A 22,625-nucleotide genomic window follows, 5' to 3' on the forward strand; every position below is an offset into this window, starting at 1 on the left:
ACAGTGCACTGCGGTTGATTTAATTTAAGACTGTCATTAGGTAAGACTTTTATCTTGTGGTCTGCATGGAGTATATTTAGAATGTCATATCATGGGCAGAGATGTCAGAAGCTAAGTCTAACTAGTATATTACCTTATTATCACCTTTGTTGCTATGACAATATTATGAAAAGGACAGATTGCTACTCACCTTATAATGGAAATGTTGAGTTACAGAGAGGCACAACAAAATGACTACAAAACAAGTAAGCTTTTGGCCAAAAAGCCTCCTTCTGAATCACACACACACACACACACACACACACACACACACACACACACACACACACACAGCACAGCACTATATACTTAGTGAACAAAAAGAACAGACATATAGATGCATGGAAGCCATAGTGGTATTACACTTTACAACAGACTGCCTTTCAGCATCACAAAGTTATTAGAAGCTAAAAAAAAATTTTAAGCATAATTTCAAAAATTTCTGTTGGAACAGTGCTTTTGTTTGGTAACTGATGATGTTGGCCAACAATGTTTATAGTTATGCAATGAAACACAAACTATGGATGTTGTGCAGTATGTTATTGTCTAACACTGATGGCTTCATTGGTCTTGTGTCACATGACTATTATTTTTGCACTATTGACCTTTCTTCTTCTTTCTCCTTTTGTTTGGATCTGAAGATGTCTTATTACAGTCTGAAATAGGTTCAAAATGGTTCAAATGGCTCTGAGCACTATGGTACTTAACATCTGTGGTTATCAGTCCCCTAGAACTTAGAACTACTTAAACCTAACTAACCTAAGGACATCACACACATCCATGCCCGAGGCAGGATTCGAACCTGCGACCGTAGCGGTCAAGCGGTTCCAGACTGAAGCGCCTAGAACTGCATGCCCACACCGGCTGGCTGAAATAGGTTACAGGGGAAGAGGAGCAGGAAAGTATTTCAGACAGGGTTTTGTCATTATAATATTTTAAATTAGTACAGAGCTCTAATGACTACCTGGCAGAATGTCGACTTCTGGAAGAACATTCTGAAGACCAGCATTTTGTTGTGACAAAAATTCATCCACCGTTATGGGCAAACCAAGATCTTCAACCATAATTTTTGCCGAATCTCTTTCCAATGTACCCATTAGTTTCATGCGAACAGACCATGGGAATTCCTTATTATATTTCGCAGCAATAGCCGTATAGAATTTCAAATATGTTGATTCAGTATCTGCAGAAAATATAATAAGCTTATACATAACAAAACATATTAAGAAAAATATGTCTGTAAAATTAAAGATACAAATCATCTCAACACAGTACCTGCAAAGAGCAGAGAAAGAAGCTTCATAGTTAAATACCATTATTTAATTTCAATGTAGTATAATAATGGGCGTGACAGAATTTGTATTGTGTTGTTTCGTACTTACAAGCACGTGATTTGTCTACAGTAAAGTCTTCCAATATGCGGATGGTAATTTGTACTAGTAGTATTAATGATTCCCATTGGTAGCACATTTATAGTATCCTCTGACTGACACAAGAAGTGTAAGTCCACAACAGAGTTTAAAAAAGCAAGGAAATAGGTCTGAAGTCAATGCCAATGTATTACTGTAATTTGCCAAAAATATATCAGGACTGTACAAAAGTCACAAACATAGCCTATTGAGGAGTAACTCAGAAGCAGGTAAGTGGGTCATGGATCAAAGTATATGTATAATTTTACAATAAAAACAGTTAAAATGATATCATGGTCTTGTAATAAAACTCCAACTTGAAAAAGCTTTAAACAAGTTATCAAATGCAAACTGCATGTGATGTGAGGAAACAAGCCTGGCATATAATGTCTCAAGACTAATAAGAATCTCTAAAATAATAAAAATAAAGCTTCAAAGGCTGTACAGTCAGCATGCAAGTGACTTCTCATATTATGTGACAATAATATCTTCTTGAATGGTAAAAATACTACTGACTGTAGCACCCATAATTCAAGAAATGATAAGAATCAAGAAGTCAAAGGTCTCTTAATCCAACAAAATTGACATAAATCAACATATTACAAACTCACTAAAAGTTTACTTTTGTTTATGGCATCCTAACAACAAATTCTTGTTAAAAATAAATTGTGACCAAAGATAGAAAAATATAACCATCACCTTAAACACAATCCTTCTGCAGATGAAGAAATTGATGAAATGTATGATGAGATAAAAAATTATTCAGGTAGTGAAGGAAGAGGAAAATTTAATAGCCATGGGTGACTGGAATTCGAGAGTAGGAAAACGGAGAGAAGGAAACATAGTAGGTGAATATGGATTGGGGCTAAGAAATGAAAGAGGAAGCCATCTGGTAGAATTTTGCACAGAGTCTAACTTAATCATAGCTAACACTTGGTTCAAGAATCATAAAAGAAGGTTGTATACATGGAAGAATCCTGGAGGTACTAAAAGGTATCAGATAGATTATATAATGGTAAAACAGAGATTTAGGAACCAGGTTTTAAATTGTAGGACATTTCCAGGGGCAGATGTGAACTCTGACCACAATCTATTGGTTATGAACTGTAGATTAAAACTGAAGAAACTGCAAAAAGGTGGCAATTTAAAGAGATGGGACTTCGATAAACTGACTAAACCAGAGGTTGTACAGAGTTTCAGAGAGAACATAAGGGAACAATTGACAGGAATGGGGGAAAGAAATACAGTAGAAGAAGAATGGGTAGCTCTGAGGGATGAAGTAGTGAAGGTAGCAGATGATCAAGTAGGTAGAAAGACGAGGGCTAGTAGAAATCCTTGGGTAACAGAAGAAATATTGAATTTAATTGATGAAAGGAGAAAATATAAAAATGCAGTAAATGAAGCAGGCAAAAAGGAATACAAACGTCTCAAAAATGAGATTGACAGGAAGTGCGAAATGGCTAAGCAGGGATGGCTAGAGGCCAAATGTAAGGATGTAGAGGCTTATCTCACTAGGGGTAAGATAGATACTGCCTACAGGAAAATTAAAGAGACCTTTGGAGAAAAGAGAACCACTTGTATGAATATCAAGAGCTCAGATGGAAACCCAGTTCTAAGCAAAGAAGGGAAAGCAGAAAGGTGGAAGGAGTATATAGAGGTCTATACAAGGGTGATGTACTTGAGTGCAATACTATGGAAATGGAAGAGGATGTAGATGAAGATGAAATGGGGAATATGATACTGCGTGAAGAGTTTGACACAGCACTGAAAGACATAAGTCGAAACAAGGCCCCGAGAGTAGACAACATCCCATTAGAACTACTGACGGCCATGGAAGAACCAGTTCTGACAAAACTCTACCATCTGATGAGCAAGATGTATGAAACAGGTGAAATACCCTCAGACTTCAAGAAGAATATAATAATTCCAATCCCAAAGAAAGCAGGTGTTGACAGATGTGAAAATTACTGGACTATCAGTTTAATAAGTCACAGCTGCAAAATACTAACACGAATTCTTTACAGACGAATGGAAAAACTGGTAGAAGTTGACCTCAGGGAAGATCAGTTAGAATTCCGTAGAAATGTTGGAACACTTGAGGCAATACTGACCCTATGAGATAGCTTAGACAATATATTAAGGAAAGGCAAACCTATGTTTCTAGCATTTGTAGACTTAGAGAAAGCTTTTGACAATGTTGACTGGAATACTCTCTTTCAAATTCTAAGGGTGGCAGGGGTAAAATACAGGGAGCGAAAGGCTATTTACAATTTGTACAGAAACCAGATGGCAGTTATAAGAGTCGAGGGGCATGAAAGGGAAGCAGTGGTTCGGAAGGGAGTGAGACAGGGTTGTAGCCTCTCCCTGATGTTATTCAATCTGTATATTGAGCAAGCAGTAAAGGAAACAAAAGGAAAATTCAGAGTAGGTATTAAAATCCATGGAAAAGAAATAAAAACTTTGAGGTTCGCCGATGACATTGTAATTCTGTCAGAGACAGCAAAGGACTTGGAAGAGCAGTTGAACGGAATGGACAGTGTCTTGAAAGGAGGATATAAGATGAACATCAACTAAAGCAAAATGAGGATAATGGAATGTAATCGAATTAAGTCGGGTGACACTGAGGGAATTAGATTAGGAAATGAGACACTTAAAGTAGTAAAGGAGTTTTGCTATTTGGGGAGCAAAATAACTGATGATGGTTGAAGTAGAGATGATATAAAATGTAGACTGGCAATGGCAAGGAAAGCGTTTCTGAAGAAGAGAAATTTGTTAACATCGAGTATAGATTTAAGTGTCAGGAAGTCGTTTCTGAAAGTATTTGTATGGAGTGTAGCCATGCATGGAAGTGAAACATGGACGATAAATAGTTTGGGCAAGAAGAGAATAGAAGCTTTCGAAATGTGGTGCTACAGAAGAATGCTGAAGATTAGATGGGTAGATCACATAACCAATGAGGAGGTATTGAATAGAATTGGGGAGAAGAGGAGTTTGTGGCACAACTTGACAAAAAGAAGGGACCGGTTGGTAGGACATGTTCTGAGGCATCAAGGGATCACAAATTTAGCATTGGAGGGCAGTGTGGAGGGTAAAAACCATAGAGGGAGACCAAGAGATGAATACACTAAGCAGATTCAGAAGGATGTAGGTTACAGTGAGTACCGGGAGATGAAGAAGCTTGCACAGGATAAGTAGCATGGAGAGCTGCATCAAACCAGTCTCAGGACTGAAGACCACAACAACAACAACAACAACAACAACAACAACATGACACACAGCAATGCTGTCTCTTTGCATTTTTGTACAGCAGCCTCTGTCCTCCTCTATCAAAACATAAGCACCTGCAAATTTGATAAACACATTTTGGTGCCCAATTTTGTATATTGCAGGGAGATTATGTCAATAGTAGTGCACCTTGAAAGGAGGATATAAGATGAACATCAATGAAAGCAAAACACGGGTAATGGCATGGAGTTGAATTAAATCAGTTGATGCTGAAGGGATTAGATTAGGAAACGAGACACTTAAAGTAGTAGATGAGTTTTGATATTTGGGAAGGGAAATAACTGATGATGGACAAAGTAGAAAGGACATAAAACGTAGACTGGCTATGGCAAGGAAAGCATTTCTGACGAAGAGAAATTTGTTAGTATCGGGTATTGATTTAAGCGCCACGAAGTCCTTTTTGAAAGTATTTGTATGGAGTGTAGTCATATGAAAGATGGGCAATAAATTGTTTAGACAAGACCAGAATAGAAGCTTTTGAAATCTGGTGTTACAGAAGAATGCTGAAGATTAGATGGGTATATCACATAACTATCGAGGTGGTACTGAATCAAATTGGGGAGAAGAGGAATTTGTGGCAGAACTTGACTATAATACGGGATCGGTTGGTAGGACTCGTTCTGAGGCATCAAGGAATCATCCATTTAGTATTGGGGGGTAGCATAGAGCAGAAAAAACTTAGAGGGAGACTAAGAGATTAACACACTAAGCAGATTCAGAAGACTGTAGGTTGCAGTAGTTACTTGAAGATGAAGGAGCTTGCACAGGATAGACTAGCATGGAGAGCTACAGTCTCTAGACTGAAGACCACCACCAACAACAACAACAACAACAACAACAACAACAACAATCACATACAGTTCCTGTCACCAACCATTATCATACATACATGCAACATTCTGCCTGGATCTTAACATTGTAGTTGAAACAAATGGAATGTCTTCATCTGCTTTAAATTCATTGACCATGAATGCTGTAGCAGCACTGGAATCTTTGCTTACTCTGATTTTGTTTAAAGCAGGCGGGCTTGAACTAGTGACTTTTCTCTTGGTATGTTGGCATGCATGTAGATGGTGCAAACTTGGGGACCCCTACCTGCAGCACGCTGTACAAATGGAACAAAAGGAGATACCAAGTTGTAACTTTGTACATAACCACCCAATACATTGTGGAACATTCCCATTAAGTTTCATCAGAGCTGAAAATCTCTAGCACGAACCCTTTGTCCAGTTGACATTGAAGACTCTGGAAGGAGTTTGTCCTGTCTGGCCACCCTGATGTAGGTTTTCCTAAATCATTTTGGGTATATGCTGGGATGGTTTCTTAAAAGGCCACAGCCAACCAAATGTTCTATCGTCGTAAAAACATACTTATATATTCTGTGAGTATGCCTATCTTGAGCAGTTTATTTTCACTATATTACAACAAAACCAGTAAAATTTTGAGATGACCCCTGGATGACCAAACAAATAATAAATGAATTACCATTAATGACTGATTAACCACAACATACTGTTACATTGCACCTACACTATGTAAATAAGCAGGCACATCCACAAGGTTCTTGCTAGAAATGTCCCCACACAGACTGGCAATAGATGTCACAGTTTTCTTTCACTCCAGTGGCAACAGGGTAACCCAATTGGCAGCCATTTTAGGATAGCTGGGTTTAGACATCAAACAAACACTGTATCTCATCCCATACTGGTTGCACATATCTTATATCCCTCTGTGATTGGTGCAAACTGGCTAACTCAAAGCCGCTCTGGAATGTTTACACTTGCTGTCAACTTTAGCTACACAATAGTAGTGTGCACTTTGCAATAAATAGCCATTGTGAATAGTGTTGATTCATGTAAAATGTCATGTTTAATAGTTATTAATATTATTTTCAAAAATGAGCAAGAAGGCTGTACCTGGTCCTTCTAACAATTTGCCATCAAATTCTGCAAAACATTGCTCCATAACATTATTTTTATAATCTAAAGGCTGGCTGCTCTGGGAGATGGTGAGGGGTGGTGTGGGGGATGAGGAGGAGGTGGCAGCTTGTCTCAGGATCCAATAACATACGAGCTGATTGCACACTACTGCTTACAGCACTCTCTGCTTAGGAGACAAGTAAAAGTGTGTGGTTCAAACATCTTCTAGCGAATTGACGAGTATTCTGGATGAAGATTTGGCTTCTGACACAGCAATTTTTCTAAGTAGAAGTAATGGTTCTTGTTTTATGAGTGGGGGGGGGGGGGGGGGGACTGTATTCTGAATATGAAAACAGAGTTCTAGTATTTAGTTATCACCTCTTCAACAACACAGAACTCTATGTCATCTGATAGTCTAAGAGAATTGTGACTGAAATATAAAATTAGTCCATCTGGACAAACACAGAAAGACACCCATAGACGATACTTCTTCCATCAGAACACACAATAGTGAAAATACAGGTGGTATGTATTACATACAGCAATCACTAGGATTAAATAAAATAAAAGTTGATGACTTTACATTCAACAACACGGATATCACTGTACTGATAAATATTTGGTAATATTTAAGTCTTCATGGTATTCATCTGAATTTATTTAGCATGAACTTAAATTCATAATATCAATATAGCAGGTAACCGTAAGTAACTGAAAAAGTAAAGGATCACTCACTCAATGTGGTGTGATAACCATGGGACACCACAGACTGATCTTTTAAAGATTCTGAAAAGGAAGGTGCTTAGGGGGGGGAAAAAAAAAGAGCTAAAACTGAATGTCACTTTAATTTACCACACTGATACAAACAAATTCTTGTGTGCAACTCATCATCCTTTTGGAAGCTTTACTGTGAAAATTATAAATTAAAACGTAGCATCTGGCTCTGTCAAAGATAAGGCATTTAGTTTCCAACCACAATTGTAGACCTCGGTATTTTCCACTAATATAACTGAACACCAATCCCACTAATTGAGTGTGAAACAAATACATACTATCTAGGCCCTTCTGCCAGCTACACTCACTCATTGTACACACATAAGCTTGTTTACTTTTGCATATTTTTGATAAGTGTTGCATTATTTTCAAATGAGAATAGGTTGAGTCTTATTATTAATATTTACTTAAGTATCCTTTAGCACCATTTCACTCAGCAGCTGTGAAAGGATCATTAGTGCATCAGTTCCTTATAATACACTTCTGCTTATGTTTTGCAGCAAGTCCACATTCTCATTCCTTGAGTTCTGTAGATCTCAGCAATAAGGACAACTTTCAGGGATGAGGAATGAGTCAAGGTACACATTAACAAAAAAAACAAGGATATAACAGAAACTATATATTTACACCACATTAACAATAAACTATCACTATCTTGCTTAGTGCTACCCACACACACAGGGTCAAGACTAGTTTTGGACACTAGCCCACTTATGGACACTTCTTCTGAATACCAATCAATCTTACAATAGCTTATTAGAAACAAAATGACATGTACTATTTAAATAGATATACAAGCATTTCTTTGTTTGTCCTTGTTTGAGTCATCATTTTGTGAAATGTCTGTGTTGAAGAAGCTGCGTTTCATAGACTTTTTCCTTTAAGGAATGCATCGTTGGTTTTTCATATTCTACATGTTCAAATAAAATAGCTATCACAAGAAACTTAAACTGCTGGGAACTGAGGTCAAGTACTATAGTTTCATTTCTAACAAGCTAAATATGTGACAACCCAAAAACATACCATTAAACTTCTACAACCAACATATCATGTTTGACCTCTTTTGAAAATATACACAAAACATCTGTAATACAGATTGGGTCTGCATTGTAACTAGGCTGATTTTATTTAAGCAGGCTTACTTAAATATTTCTCATATTTTTATGTCAAGACAGACTTAATATTCTTGCTTCAACATCTATTAATTTAGCTAGCTTTTTAACACAATAAAATGTGCAACATAAATTATGAAAGTATAACATTCCTTTAACTCAAGGTTTTTGAATTACCCAAAGAGTGAGACTTCAGTATTCCTCAGCGACATTAAAAATGGAGGCTGCTACCGCAAACAATTTGTACAATGTTACAAGAACATCAATAAATAAAATTCTAGTATAGCTCCACAAGAATGTGCTACACACTGTGGCCCATATTCTGTCTACTGGGGGAAATAACAAACGAGATGTTGATGTACTTGATTCTGGACTGTTGCAACATTAGTTATAAGTGAACATTTGTTCCTTCGTCACTTCAATGTAGATACTGGTAACTTGAAGAAAGATTAGTTAATGAAGTATGCTTTTACTTTCCCTTTGAATTGGTATCCTATACATTCCCAATTTTTTTTGGTTTATTCTGGAAAGAAGCCTGTTTATTATCTTTCCACCACAGTACATTATTCGATTCTGTATACTAGACAAGGTCGCAAAGTCTATATGAAAATTATTTTTGCGTCTCTATGATCTCCTCGTCATGGTTTTATTGAATGGGCAGTTTAATCTATCATAACTTTGAGTCATGTTCGTGGCGTTGAAAAACGCTTTCAATATAACGCTGGTTTGGGCTGGTATAAAAGGTTACACATTTAGCGAGATCACGTAGACGCCTGTTCAGAAAAACTTGTTTCATCAATAGCTCTCGAATATACTGTAGTAAAGACTGCAACTGAGACGCAAATTACGTAGACTTAGTTATTTGATAACAATTACCAAGTAGAAGTCCATCCAAATCGAAAATACAATGTGTTACTGGTTGGAACCCCATAGATTCTTGCGGCCTTGATAGCTTTCCGTAAATAACCAGTGGCAATGCCCGCTGCGCAACTGACCTGCGGAACAAATATCAGAATGCTACGGATCAATGTATTAACGAGCAAGTCCTGCATGTTGTGTGTCAATATAACCACGGTTACAGTTCCTGGAATTAAATTTGGCTCTACTTATCACATATGTTCAACAGTAATACCAACCTTAAGCAAAGATATAAAGTGACTACAAAATCAGCACCATCGGACAGATCTATGTTGTAATGACGTGTGTTTTAATAATATATCAATATGCAGGAAAAATGCGTGATCTGTCACTGTTCAATAAAATATTGAAGTGTGGTGTCTGTCAACCTTCTTGTAGATTATATGATTGCTCTGATAATTGCAAAACGCCGGAAATATTTTACGTTAATCGATTGGAAACCATTCTATAAATTCGAGTTATCGTGACACGTTGTGTGCTGAATAACGTAGAAAACCTGATTAGAATTTACAATTAGGACTTCCATGCGTCGTTAATCATAACTGCTACTAACATAAATTTTATCTTTTTTGAATGGTCGTACTAAAAATACATTCACAAGTTGTCACAAATAACCAGTGAAACGCGAATAAGCACTTCGGCACCGTACACACACTAGAACCTGCAAACCTTCAGTTACAGGTCTCACATGTATTCCTTCCGTCCCTTCATTTGTAAAGGTGCCACTACACTGGGTGTAACCGATGAGTTGCTCTAGGTAGAGCTCTCTGGGGAGTCTACCCATGTAACAGAGCACTCTGAAAGGTAGAGCGTTGTAGCTAGATATGACAGTGCGTACTTCAGGCAATGATACTTGCTAACCTCCTTGATACGCGTGTCATTTCGCCTATTCAACAAAATCTCTCACAGATCCCTATTGTAACACGTGGAAAGGTAAACATAAAATGTTTCAATTTTTCGGTTGAGAGATAGTGGTTGTTACATTTTATCATTGGGCTGATTATTGAGAGCACTGAACACACTTTTTCTTGCAGTGACTGAAGAGAGAATACTATCGTCATGATGCTTAGATTTATCATGAAGTAGACACACCATGATCTGTATGGCACAAACACCACACACTGGAGCGTCCTGTTGCCGGAGCATGAAGCCACACGTGACAGGGCTGTATACTATGCGAAAACGATTGAGAAGGATCTCATCTTGTCTGCATGGCCGAAAGGAGGTAGGACACGGCTGAGTTGTACACTTTTCTAGATGTAGCTTATTCTCTGTAACTTCCAGCCACTCTTCTTCCCACTGATGCATAACTCTGCACCACACCAGCGATGAGCATGCAGTGAGTGGAATGGCACACTGAGCTATTTGTTGACTGCGACGTGTCGCCTTGGCTGCCTAATACCCATGTGCCCTTGTACCCAGCAGAAAGACACTTCTTTCTCCGGCCTTTATAGGTGGAGAAGGTCGTTCTGGGTATTTTGGACCGTTTTATCTGCTGGATACAAGCGCTGTAGAATTTAAGGACTCTTCGGAAGACAAAAGAGACCGGGAATTCAGCATTCACAATATCTCACCTGCTCCAGCAACCTCAAGATTGCACATAATTCTGAATCGAAGACAGTGAATTGATGACATGGCCAGCGAAAACAACAAAGCAGCCAACGGAATGTTCCTGTTTAGACCCATCCAAGACTACAGCTACATAGTTGTGTTGTGCATTTAAAATGTCACAAAATAACGTAGTAAAAACAAATACAGCATCTCCTGGATCGTAATAAAGTTAAAATTACTTTTAGCCTCTTCAGTAATTAGGATGGCAGTCGGTTGAAACCCCATATTTTGACTTGTAGTTGCCTCATACCAAGTGACTCCGGCACACACTTCACATGGATCCCAAATGGGCTTATTGCTCATGGGCAGTTGGAGAAAAAGTTTGTTCCATATCTGGAAGTACAAACATATGATATGCTGATGAACTGGGAGCAATGAGGATGCTATATGCTTGACGCACCATGCAGACTTACCACCAGATTGATTGGTGGTTCCTATCCTCAGCACAGAGACTGGGTATGATGCTGGTCCTATAAGCAATCATGGCCAGGCTGATTCTCTCATGATGGATAGCGTCAATAATCTTCAGGAAAGAACATCTAGCGGATCCATATACCACGCACCTTTAATCTAAATGCTATCTCACAAAAATCCTTTGAAACTGAAGCAGACGTGATCTGTTCGCTTCCCAAGACCTGTCGTTAAGGCACTTTGTGATATTCAGTACTTTCTGTGTCCGTGGCTTCAAGTACTTAAATGTGATAACAACGACATCCTTGAATCGAAACTGAGTCCCAGAAATTTCACTGAGTCTTTAAACGTAGAGTGGTGCCACTCATATGCAAGTCAGGTAAAGTTAGTGAACAATAAGAATGATTAAAATTAACACACACACACGCACACACAAACTAACCTCTTACTCTAACCTCTTCACTGTAAGTTTGCAACTGTAGAGTACCAGTTGCAGTACTGGAAGAGGAACAGTAAACTGCAAAATCGTCCACCAATTAGAAACGTTGTACAGGACTCCTTACGACAGACGTTATACTGTTTATGGATGTGGTAAAGAGGGTAATACTTAAAGCACATCCTTGGGAAATACCATTCGACTGCTCAAAACTGTTCAGCATCACGTGACCAACTCGGTACCTAAAATGCACATAGTTAAAGAAGGACCAAATGAAGATGGAGAAGTGGCCATGGAAGCCCCATTGGTTTAGCTGTCCTAGCTTACTATGCCATCAAGTAGTATTGCACATATTATTGATGTTAAAGAATATACTTAGACAATGCTATTTGTACAGGAAAATTTTCCAGATATTTGCCTCTAGCCAGGTCAAGTTGTCAACAGTGGACTGACATCTACTGAATCCCCACTTGGAGCGGTCAAGGAGCTGCCTGGTCTCCAATATCCAAACTACACGACAGTTGACCATTTGCTCCAAAATTTTCACTACACATCACATTAACGCGATGATCCAGTAACTTCTGGGACACGTTTGGTCCTTTCCTAATTTGAACAGATGCCTCAAAATTCGCTCCATCCACGACTTGGGAAACTGGCCTGTTGCCCAAATGAAATTAAAAGATTGTAAGAAGGTTTCCTTTGACACTGTTTGCACGTTCTGTGGCATGCTGTATGGATTTGGTCGTGACCGGGTGCAGTATAACAGGCCTCAGACAGAGCCGAATCCAGCTCTCACATGGAGCATGGATGGTTGTAGGACCCACAATTGTAGGACCTGAAGTCCATGAAGTCCAACTCACAGTAGTCAACAGTTCATCTGTCATTGTCTGGACAATGTCTCCAGGCGTTGTTTGGAGACACCCTGTTTCAGCACTGCAGTATATGAAATCAACTGTATTTACTAGATATCATCCTGATGGCTTCCCGTACTTCATAGAATAAGTGAAGCTGTTGACAGACTCCAGGATTGTTTGCCATCACCTTTTCTTGCTCTCCTTGATTATGCATCGAGCCTTGGCCCTCGCTGATCGAAAGACTATGAAATTTTCTGCTGTTGGGGAGCACTTTAAAACTGTCAGAGAGCTGCACACCTCAGCCAATTGCTGAGTGGTATTCCTCAGTCCACCAAGGTACAGGTTACCTCCTAAGATGACTTGAGGACTTTATGATGGACAAGTCAGTGGCACGGAGGCTCACTTGTGTGATGTGCTCCACTAAATCCTAGATGCTGCCTCGGCGGTCAAACCCAGATAGATGGCAAAACAGCAGCCAGTTAGCTCTGCAGATCATCCATCTTGGTGGCGACGTTTCAAGGATTGCTCCATCTTGTAGGTGACTCCCGCGTAGAAAGTGGCTACTGGAATAAATGTCATCAGTAATTTATCACTGATTGAATCTATGAGGGTCAGCGAGCAGAACAGGAGGTCTATGGCTGAGGATGACAAAGTAGCTACGTTGAAATAAGTAGGATTGCCTGTGTTGAGGATGCACGGCTCCTTGGACATCGTGGGGCTTCTATTACTCGAGCCCTTGGGCAAGTAAAGTGTGAACCCCATAATACATTATAGGCACCAAGTAACAGAAACGATTGGGGGAGTTGTTCTATAAGATTTGTGAGAGCCTCAGAGACTGTTGCATCTTGTGGAACAGATAGTGATCCTCTAACCCACATGAACTTCAATTGCAACTGCTTGTGGGTCCTTAACCAAGGAAAGAACAGAGGAGCGATGTGTGTTATTGACACGGCCCACTTCTCAGAAAGTCATCCTTGCGGCGCAGGGGTATAAGTAATTTTAAAATTAAAAAGTGTCTCCTGTAAACACAAGCACAGGGGACGCTCCTGGGCTAGGAGTTTCAGGTCCTCCACGTGCATCCTGAACCCATTAATGTTCCACTGTCGTATGGGAGTCAATTTATTGGTGAGGTTTTTCTTTGACCCTACCTCTCTGATAGCGTGTCGATCTCTCAATGGATGGAGGTTTAGTCTGGTGTCTGGATGGTGGCCTCAGATGGTCTTCGTATTCTTTTGGTTCCATTGCAGAATCGCTAGAACCATCAGATGTAATGAGGTTGACATGTTCAGAAAGTTTACTTCCTGCCTTTGTCTGCGGTTAAGCTTCCTATTTGGTTTGTTTGCCTGAGGAGGTTCTGTCGGAACGACTGTAGCAGTGGTAGTGGCACTGCAGTCTGTTTATGGACCCCTGCCTTGCAGGTACTGGGAGCTACCCAGTATTGGCAACTGTGGCTTTTTCTGATGTTCTGAGAGGTGCTATTGAGTTCGAAATAAGAGAACCTTTACAAGTGTATGACAAATGCAGTTAGTAGTGCTCAGCTACCAACCTCCGAATGTGTAGAGGCATCAGCTATTGTAATAGGCTTCCAAGAGCTGAAGCGAAAGAAGTAATGAATGTGGGAGATTGCGTGGTCTTGTACATCTTTTTGGCCTCACTGTATGCGCTTCGTTGTTTTGAACTCTTGTATCTTCCTTTGTTCAAGGTAGAGACTGCAGCCCCTACTTCAGAAAGGGTGATTCCCAGGGCAATTTACACATTTTGGAGGAAAGAAGCAAATGACGCCGTCGTGGGCAACCTTACTTCATTTACCACAAGTAACTGCGTCCTTACACGCCGGTGTGGTGTGCCCAAAGCGCTGGTATTTAAAACAGCGGACTGCGTTGGAGGCGTAAGGCTAAACTTTTAAGCAAAGGAAACCAGCCTTGATAAGCTAGTGACACGATCCCTCTTGTTTGGCTGAGCGTTGATACCTTCCAACGCTAGCCCCATTCCACCAGGAGTGAAAGATATAAGTTCGAGGATTCCATTTCCGTCTCATGAGCAGCTAGGGAAATAAAGGTCCACCCAGACAGAAGCCAGCTTTCCTGGGTAAGCCTTACTCTGAGGTGCAGCTGTTTCTTCATTGGTTGCCCACTAAAGAATGTTCTACCTCGACAGCCATGCATTACGTCGGCGCACACCACACCTTGAGATTGAAGGATTTTTTATAGAGGTTTTTACCATCCTCGCTACCTGGACGGTTAAGCCAAGGTCCCAGTTCTCCGCAACTCTCGAAGTTTCATTGCCACGCCGCACGGTGGTCGCTTAGCAGGCCCAGAACCTACCGTTACACAGAAGTGGGGCGCTCACCAGTCTCCAGCTCAGGAAACCCGAGTTTTCCAAATCCATACTCAGAAAATAAAGCTGAGCTCCCAACGGTGTTTGCCATCTAGCACTACCTGGGGGCATGTACGGCTTATCGAATGCCACGAACGCAGCGAACAATACCCCCCATGTTGCTGGGAGAGCTACTACTTCATCACGAGCCGATGACGAAGGCCAGTTACCAGGTCATCTACCAGTGAACTTTCTAAGGCACATTTGCGCGCATTTCAGGCCGAACAGGATGCAATTTTTTTATATCTGAATGACGTATTCGAAATATCTTCTGTCACTGCTTATTTGGGGGGTTTAGAATCACACAACAAGAGTCTAGTCATTGTAAAACAATTGCGGAAGCTATGTGGATTATTTCTTAGGCCATCTCACACGCTATGAAATTCATCAAATATGTCTCTTATTTATACATCAAATTTACGTGTTCCTTCCTCCCTTTCCGATGTCAGCCTTTGCCTCAGCAAAAAAGAGTTGTCATGGAGGAGAAATCGATTATATCCACTGCTAAACATGCAGTAGTCCGACGAATATGCTTGCAATGAGCGAGCTCAACTGGCACGATTCAGATCGTACGATGTCAAGCAACGGTTTAGTCGTACGACTTCGCTTCCAGCGTGTGCACCGCTTTAGTCGCAGACGTTTACGATGTCACCGAGAATAGGCTATTTAAATGTGTTAAAAATATGGTTCGGATTGTTATTATTCTGATTGATCACAACATTTAAATGGCTTTTGCTGTCAATATTCTCACAAAATATCTGTTATTTTTATGTAATTGAAGCTTGAAATTCAATGTACATGTGATCGACAACGCTCTGTTATTGGCTGATGCTCTGGTGACGTCACAGGCTAGGAGTAATATGAAGCTATACTTGTGTTATTGGAGCGTTAGCAGAAGTTACGAGGTTTTTACGTACTTTTACTGCAAACAGTTTAGCTATTTAGTGATGGGAAACACAATTACAGGTTTTAAGGAACAATAGAAAGGAATTTGGTGAACGCTGATAGTTGGAAGCCTTGCGAAAGTTGATGCGTTTATGCTCCTGTCATTTAGAGCGCCGATATGTGCAATGCCGGACATTCTTTCCCTGCAATGTAATTAAACTCGCTCAAAACTAAGGAACTGTATAACATTTGCAAATGGGTTCGTATATTGTTAACTGAATTGTCGTCTATCACTCATAAGCTGCGACCCAAAGCACGACAAAAGTATTCTTGGCAAAATATAATGCTGATTTCCTGTATAGAAGGCACTCAGCAGAGTTATTACATCAGCACGCGTTCCGTGGCGCAACGAATGCATTGGACTGCACTGAAAGACGTCACATATTTTTAAAAGTTTTACACGAAATATGAAAAAGCGTTAGCAAGAACTGATTGTAGCAGCTGATATATGCTGACTTTGCTGCAGACAGCCTGAGAAACGGACAACGAAGGATAAATGCTTTTACTTTGCGAGCAAACAATTCACTATTTCGGGAAGGATTGCTAGTAGTGAAGATCATACGTCCACAGTACAACGAGGTGTAGGGCGATGATGTTATACGGAAAGAGATAAAGCGTGTACAACATACAAGTGATACAAATGTAAGGTTTGTGATGTTTGTGAGTGGAAATTAAAGTTGGCGTCTGAAGCAGACTTACGTCATCTTTATGTAAAACGATGAATCTGTAAAATTTTAAACAATAGGGATCTTAGCTTGTCAGCACGAAGACAAAAACATTGTTTCTAATAAAGTAAAAGGTGTGTGGTCACTTTTGAACATGGCGTGTGTGAACAGCGAGTGCAAATGTAACCGCATGTAAACAGCAAGAAAAACAATAATATTCTGTTTCTGATCGGTGTGGTGAAGTTTTGTAAATGTGATTAGGTTTTCGTATGAGAGGACTGTCGAGTCATTTTACAAATAAGTTAAAATGTTCTTTCAGATTAGATTCGGGCCAGAGACCTACGGACATCGTCTTACAAAATTCTACGGTTTACCGCTCTGATAACTGAGCTAGCGAATGATTGAAGAGCAGCTGGTTAAACGACACGTTTCACTAGGAGTTTAATTTCGTTGAGTGACACCATCCTTCGTTGTAACAGTAGGAGATCATATCTCGGAGATAAGTTAATGTTAACTCCACAGAGCAACGTATTTTTAATTAAGTTTAGTGTCGACATGGTTCCAATTTGCCGGTACGGTGCAAACGTGTTTTACGCATCTTTTCATTCTCTGGGACACCCAGAAACAACTTTTCAGTAATTTTTGTTGACGTATTTGTACAGAATGGCACTACACGTCACTTGTAACCCATTTTCCGAAACGTAAATTCCAAAACAAGACATCATTGTGAATTAGCATTATGACAGTGTGGGCAGCGAGCTAGCCAGTATTGTCACAGGCATCACATGACTCGAATGGAACGTTTCAGAGGACGTTCAAATTACTTTCATTTCATTTCCGTTTTTGTAAAAGAATACTGAAATCCAAGAGGAAAAAAGCATGTTAGGAGGAAAAAATGACATAATTAATCATTTAAGGCAATTTTCAGAAAACAGTCAAATATCCTAATAGGATAGAACGCTGGAGTGAACATCCACCCTAGAACGTCCCCGTAATTCAAAACCCAGGGATGAAGTTAGCAGGATTTTATCTTCCCCGCGCGAGTGTTGGAGACTCAACGCATCTGAACAGGATAAGGGAGATGTAGACGTAGCTTGAAGAAATGGGATTATTCTGAAAGTGCCGCAGATGACTGTGTTGCCGAGGAACAAGCAGCAGGACATATTGTGGAAAACTGTCCACTTCACGCTTTCAAAGGAGGTTTGAAAGACTTGCGCAAAGTGACACCGAGTGCTGCAACCTGGTTGTCGAATTTAAACGTTAACCTGTGTGTGTGTGTGTGTGTGTGTGTGTGTGTGTGTGGTTTCTGCAATGTCATGTGATAATAATAAGACTGGCGGAATAATTCTCGTTCTTCTTTGCACTGTGGCTCTTTTAATACCACAGTGATATTTCAGCCTTTTTTTCTTACTAGCGGCACCGTTCCGTTTTCTAAGCTCGTAATAGTTGTTCAAAGGTTTTTAGCGGTTCTTCTTTATTAGTAAATGCATGCTGACCTCCACCGCATTACCACGCCGTGCCACGAACCCAGGACGTCGTGAGGGAGTTGTGAATATCACACGTCGCTAAGGTTTGGAAACGTCCGCCTCGGTAGATGCGCGGTCAGCGCGGCGGAATGCTGAGCGAAGAGGCTCAGGTTCGATCTCCGCCCGGGTCGGAGACTATTACCACTCGGGGTGTTGTGTCGTCCTTAAGTTCGTATCGTCATAATTGTCATTCCATTACTGAGATGGCTGAATGGGCGCGGCTCGAAAGCCACTAAATTTAAGGAAAAGAAGTCTGTAATCTACATTACAGTGTTGTCACTCCAGCCATTGCAAGAAAAAGTAATGTTATTGTTTTTCTTTTCTGGTCCAGGATAATTAATGCCTCTTGATGGAAACTTAGAATGGATTGTTTACGGAAAGTCCTTCTGAGATTCGAAAAATACTATACTAGTATGGACTGCAGGTGCGAAGGGTGTGTATCATCTGAATCAACCAACCTCCTACCTGCTGTTCAGCAGGATGTGGAACGCTCAGGCTATAAGTGTATCTTACTATATTCCTTCTATATGTATGTGTCTGAATACAAGTGTCTCTATACGCATGGCTGTAATACCTAGATCTGGTTATTACGTACTGTTCTCATGTTCTGTCTAGATGGTCCTTACAAACGTGCACAAATATTCTGTTATCTATCCGCAGTTTTTGAAACACTTCTTCAAGGACATCCAAGAGAATGTTTAACAGTTAATTTAGATACATAGTCATTAATACAGATTGAACTGGAAATGTCCCAAACGTGTACCAGCGGCGTTTTAGCATTTTTTATTGTGTTAGCAGTAGGATTCTTATAGCATACTACCTCTGAGCATCCGGTGTTTTATTTTTTACTTGTTTACTCGTCTCAGTATACTGTGGATGTAAAATTTGTTTTATTACGATATCTGTCGTTTGTTAAGCCTATGTAACTTCGTAACCAGGGTACGACTTAAACTAATGTACACTCTGAATTGCCAAAACAAACTGCAGAATCATATTTCCTGTGTTGAGATGGCTGTATCGGAACGTTCCGAAAGACAATAAATAATAGTAATAATAAATCAGAACTACCGCCGACCGGGCCTGCTGTTGGCGAAACAGCGGGTCTGTGCGTTCATCACGAGGCCATGCAGTGGTTCGCAAACAAACGGAGGATTGAATGATTGATGGAAGCCATCGATAGCCCACAAACTTTATTATTTCCTGCTGTGAACTAGGCTGATCGTTACGAACACGATCGTTGTCTGTAATTTCTGCCCTTCTGCCACATATTTCGCTGTCACGGATGTAGCACAGGCCTTTTCTCGCGCACTTTCTTCATTCGCATACTGTCAGTTTAAAATAGTGATAAAGTTCCTCTTCTTGCTCCTGTAATTTGTCGTGTTGGCTCACGCTGTCAAGTCACACTTCTAAATGTCAGTGTTGCAGACCAATACTGAGTTTATCACACCGATCTTATGTTCCTGTTATATTAATTTTGGCAACAGTGAAATATTATATCCAGAGAACAGATAATATTTACTCACATCAACAGGAAACCAATTCCCTGCGAATATAAGGAATTGGTACCCTTACTTTGCGAATAAGATTGACGCCGTATTACCAAACAGTGGGAAATGAATTTCAATACATTCATGGGCTATGAATGTTTCTCAATCAATAGAGCTCTTTATTTTCCTGAAGTGTGGCAGATGAGATGAGTGGAACATTGGTATTTCTCTAGAGGGATCCTCCGTCTCCAGCGTAACAACACAGAATGAATCACCTGAAACTTGCACTCCTTTTATTTCGTGAACGGTTCAGGACACAGAAATGAATTTTTCGGTAGATAATAGTAGGCGGAGCAGCACGTAGTTTTGTTGTGTGGGTAACATTCTTAACTCTTCATCAACCGAGATATTGAAGCAGATATGGGTTTTATTTAACGAAAGACGTTCTTTTTTAAGGGCATTGGAAAGCTCTTGACAACAAGAATATAGTGATATAACAATTGCTAATGTTCTTGTTGAAACTTTTCGCAATATACCGAGAAACGTGCTAAAGTGAGGGGCAATGAAGCCGGAAACGGCAGCCGTGGCGTAAACATCGCTAAATGGTGCCCTAATGCCAGGCTCCTCGGTTGTATCGAGCCTTTCCACTGTTTACTTTTTTCTATAAAAGCTGTTCCTTTAAACATTAGTATGTGCAAGCATCTGAGATAGTTTCCCCAAGCTTCTGTTATGGTAGAAATCTAGCATGTGGTTCCATTTACAATAATTGTATCTGATACGAAACAGCAGTGCTTGTGTTATCAAGAAGTATGATGTATACATATTCGAAGAAACAGTCACTGAAGCGACTACAGCCATCAAGAAAGACAGGAAATGTATTCACAGTTGCGAATGTGAACCACCTACGGCTGTGTACTGGAATCACGGCAATGAAAATCTGTGCCGGACCGGGACTCGAACCCGGAATTAACGCTTTATGCCAGTGGTCACCTAAACGCTTAGGCTATTCGAGCACGAATCACGGCAAGACCAACAACTTCCATATGTCGTGGTCTGTGTGTCACTACCTGCACTCGTACGTACATGCATACATGTCCGAAGGAACTTTGCATCGTACTTTTTATAATAATACAGGCACTGCTACTTCGTATCTATTCGCAATTACCAAGCTCTCGACTCTCAGTAAATATGTTCTTCCTTATCAGTAATATAAGTAACGTACGAGGGCACGTTGTGACACGTGGATGACGACATATCGAGTATTGGGTGTGGTGGTCATTCGTGCTCGGATGGCCGAAGTGGTTCAGGCGATCGTTCACCTAAAGCGAAAAATCTGGGTTCGATTCCAGGTACGGCACAAATTTTCACTGTCGTAATTCCAGTATACAGCCGAAGATAGTTCATGTTCGCAATTGCGAACACATTTCCTTTGATTGTATCTCACCCTATATCTGTCACGTAAAGCAGTGCCGAGACGAAATACGTTTTATCTTAATAGTGTGGGCTTACATGCTCTGATCAAAACTCCCCGGACAGCTCCTTGTAATGCTAAACTGGCCACTAGATGTCACGAGATGCGAACCCGCCAGTACAAAGGAAATCGGGGAGTATTGATGAGTTGTTAGCTGAGAAGCAGTAACAACAGCATGGCTCGGACAGGAGAGCTCTGTGGCTGTGAACGTGGACAAGTCACTGGATGTCACCTGAGTAACAAATCTATTATACAAGTCCGCCATCTACATTCCTACCCGTCTACACAGCTGTCCAAGTCATCATATACTGACGAACTGAGGCCTTCGATCTATGCACAGGGTGGCTGTAAAAAATTACACGTAATCAGCGGAAGGAATCTTTCGTAAGTCCCAAAGTGCTACCAGAAATCCAACTAGCACAGTGACTATGCTTATTGAGTTAAATATAATAGGATGTAATGGTATATGCGATTGCAGTCTTTCTCGGCGTATTCCAATGATGAATTCTTCTCGGGTTATCAGCCGAGTTGTGCGTCGTCTTGTCGCAACGTATCGATGAGTTTCGTACCAATCATCTTCTTCACTTCGCCAGTAGATGATGGGTACGAAATTCATCGAAACGTTGCGACAAGACTACGCACAACTCGGCTGATAACCCGAGAAGAATTCATCATCGTCATAGGATACAATGATCCAACAGCCTCTCATAAGCCACACATTTCTGACTCCGACACCAAACATCACTACCTTCTCCAGTTTAAGTTTCTGAGGAAGAATGGGCTGTCATTCCTCCATAGACATTCAGATACATAACTGAAAATGTTCTCATAAGGGTTTAAGCCGTCAGAAAGACGAAAGTGTGGACACACCCTACTTAATGTCCACTAGTAGGTGTCCGGATACTTTTGATCAGATCCTCTTGCTGCGTATAACGACAAAGCTAGGTATGACATCCCCATCTGGCGGAGCTTATATCACCGTAGCCGATTATGGCCATCTTGCCTGACAAGGTTATATTTTTCTCGGATACATCTATCAAAAGTTTCAACGTCACCACCAACAGGCGTTGTATCACTGAACTAGTCTTTTCAAATACTTTCAAATGCCGTCAGACAGAATATTGTTTCTTTCAAAAAAAAAAAAAAAATAAAAATAAAAATAGCACAGTTGCAACAGAGTCTGGGTTGATCGATACAAGAGTTAAGAGCATTACTGTACAACAAATTAGTGTTCCTCTGCCTACTACCATTTGAAGAAAACATGGGTTTGATATTCTGAATCGTTCACGAAATAAAAGGAGTGCAATTTTGGGGTGATTCAGCCTCTATTGTTTATCGAAATTTTGTTATCAAATGGTTCAAATGGCTCTGAGCATTATGGGACTTA

General features: G+C 40.3%; 1 protein-coding gene across 3 annotated transcripts in view; it reads right to left on the minus strand.

The window, feature by feature from the left end:
* LOC126236685 (probable pseudouridine-5'-phosphatase) overlaps positions 1 to 22,625 on the minus strand; it is a 148,777-nt gene that overhangs the window by 38,799 nt on the left and 87,353 nt on the right. The window contains exons 1-2 of one of the 3 annotated variants that reach the window (XM_049946175.1): positions 9,534 to 9,662; positions 1,004 to 1,222 (exon numbers count right to left, since the gene is read on the minus strand). In XM_049946175.1, the coding sequence (XP_049802132.1) occupies positions 1,004 to 1,145 (142 nt within the window). In that variant the 5' untranslated portion in view covers positions 1,146 to 1,222; positions 9,534 to 9,662. Of the gene's footprint in view, positions 1 to 1,003; positions 1,223 to 9,414; positions 9,663 to 22,625 lie in introns of those variants that run through there. The other 2 variants (XM_049946174.1, XM_049946176.1) reach the window with 2 other exon arrangements.

This window comes from Schistocerca nitens, chromosome 2 (assembly GCF_023898315.1).
Source record: "Schistocerca nitens isolate TAMUIC-IGC-003100 chromosome 2, iqSchNite1.1, whole genome shotgun sequence".
In the NCBI taxonomy this organism is placed as follows: Eukaryota; Metazoa; Arthropoda; class Insecta; order Orthoptera; family Acrididae; genus Schistocerca; species Schistocerca nitens.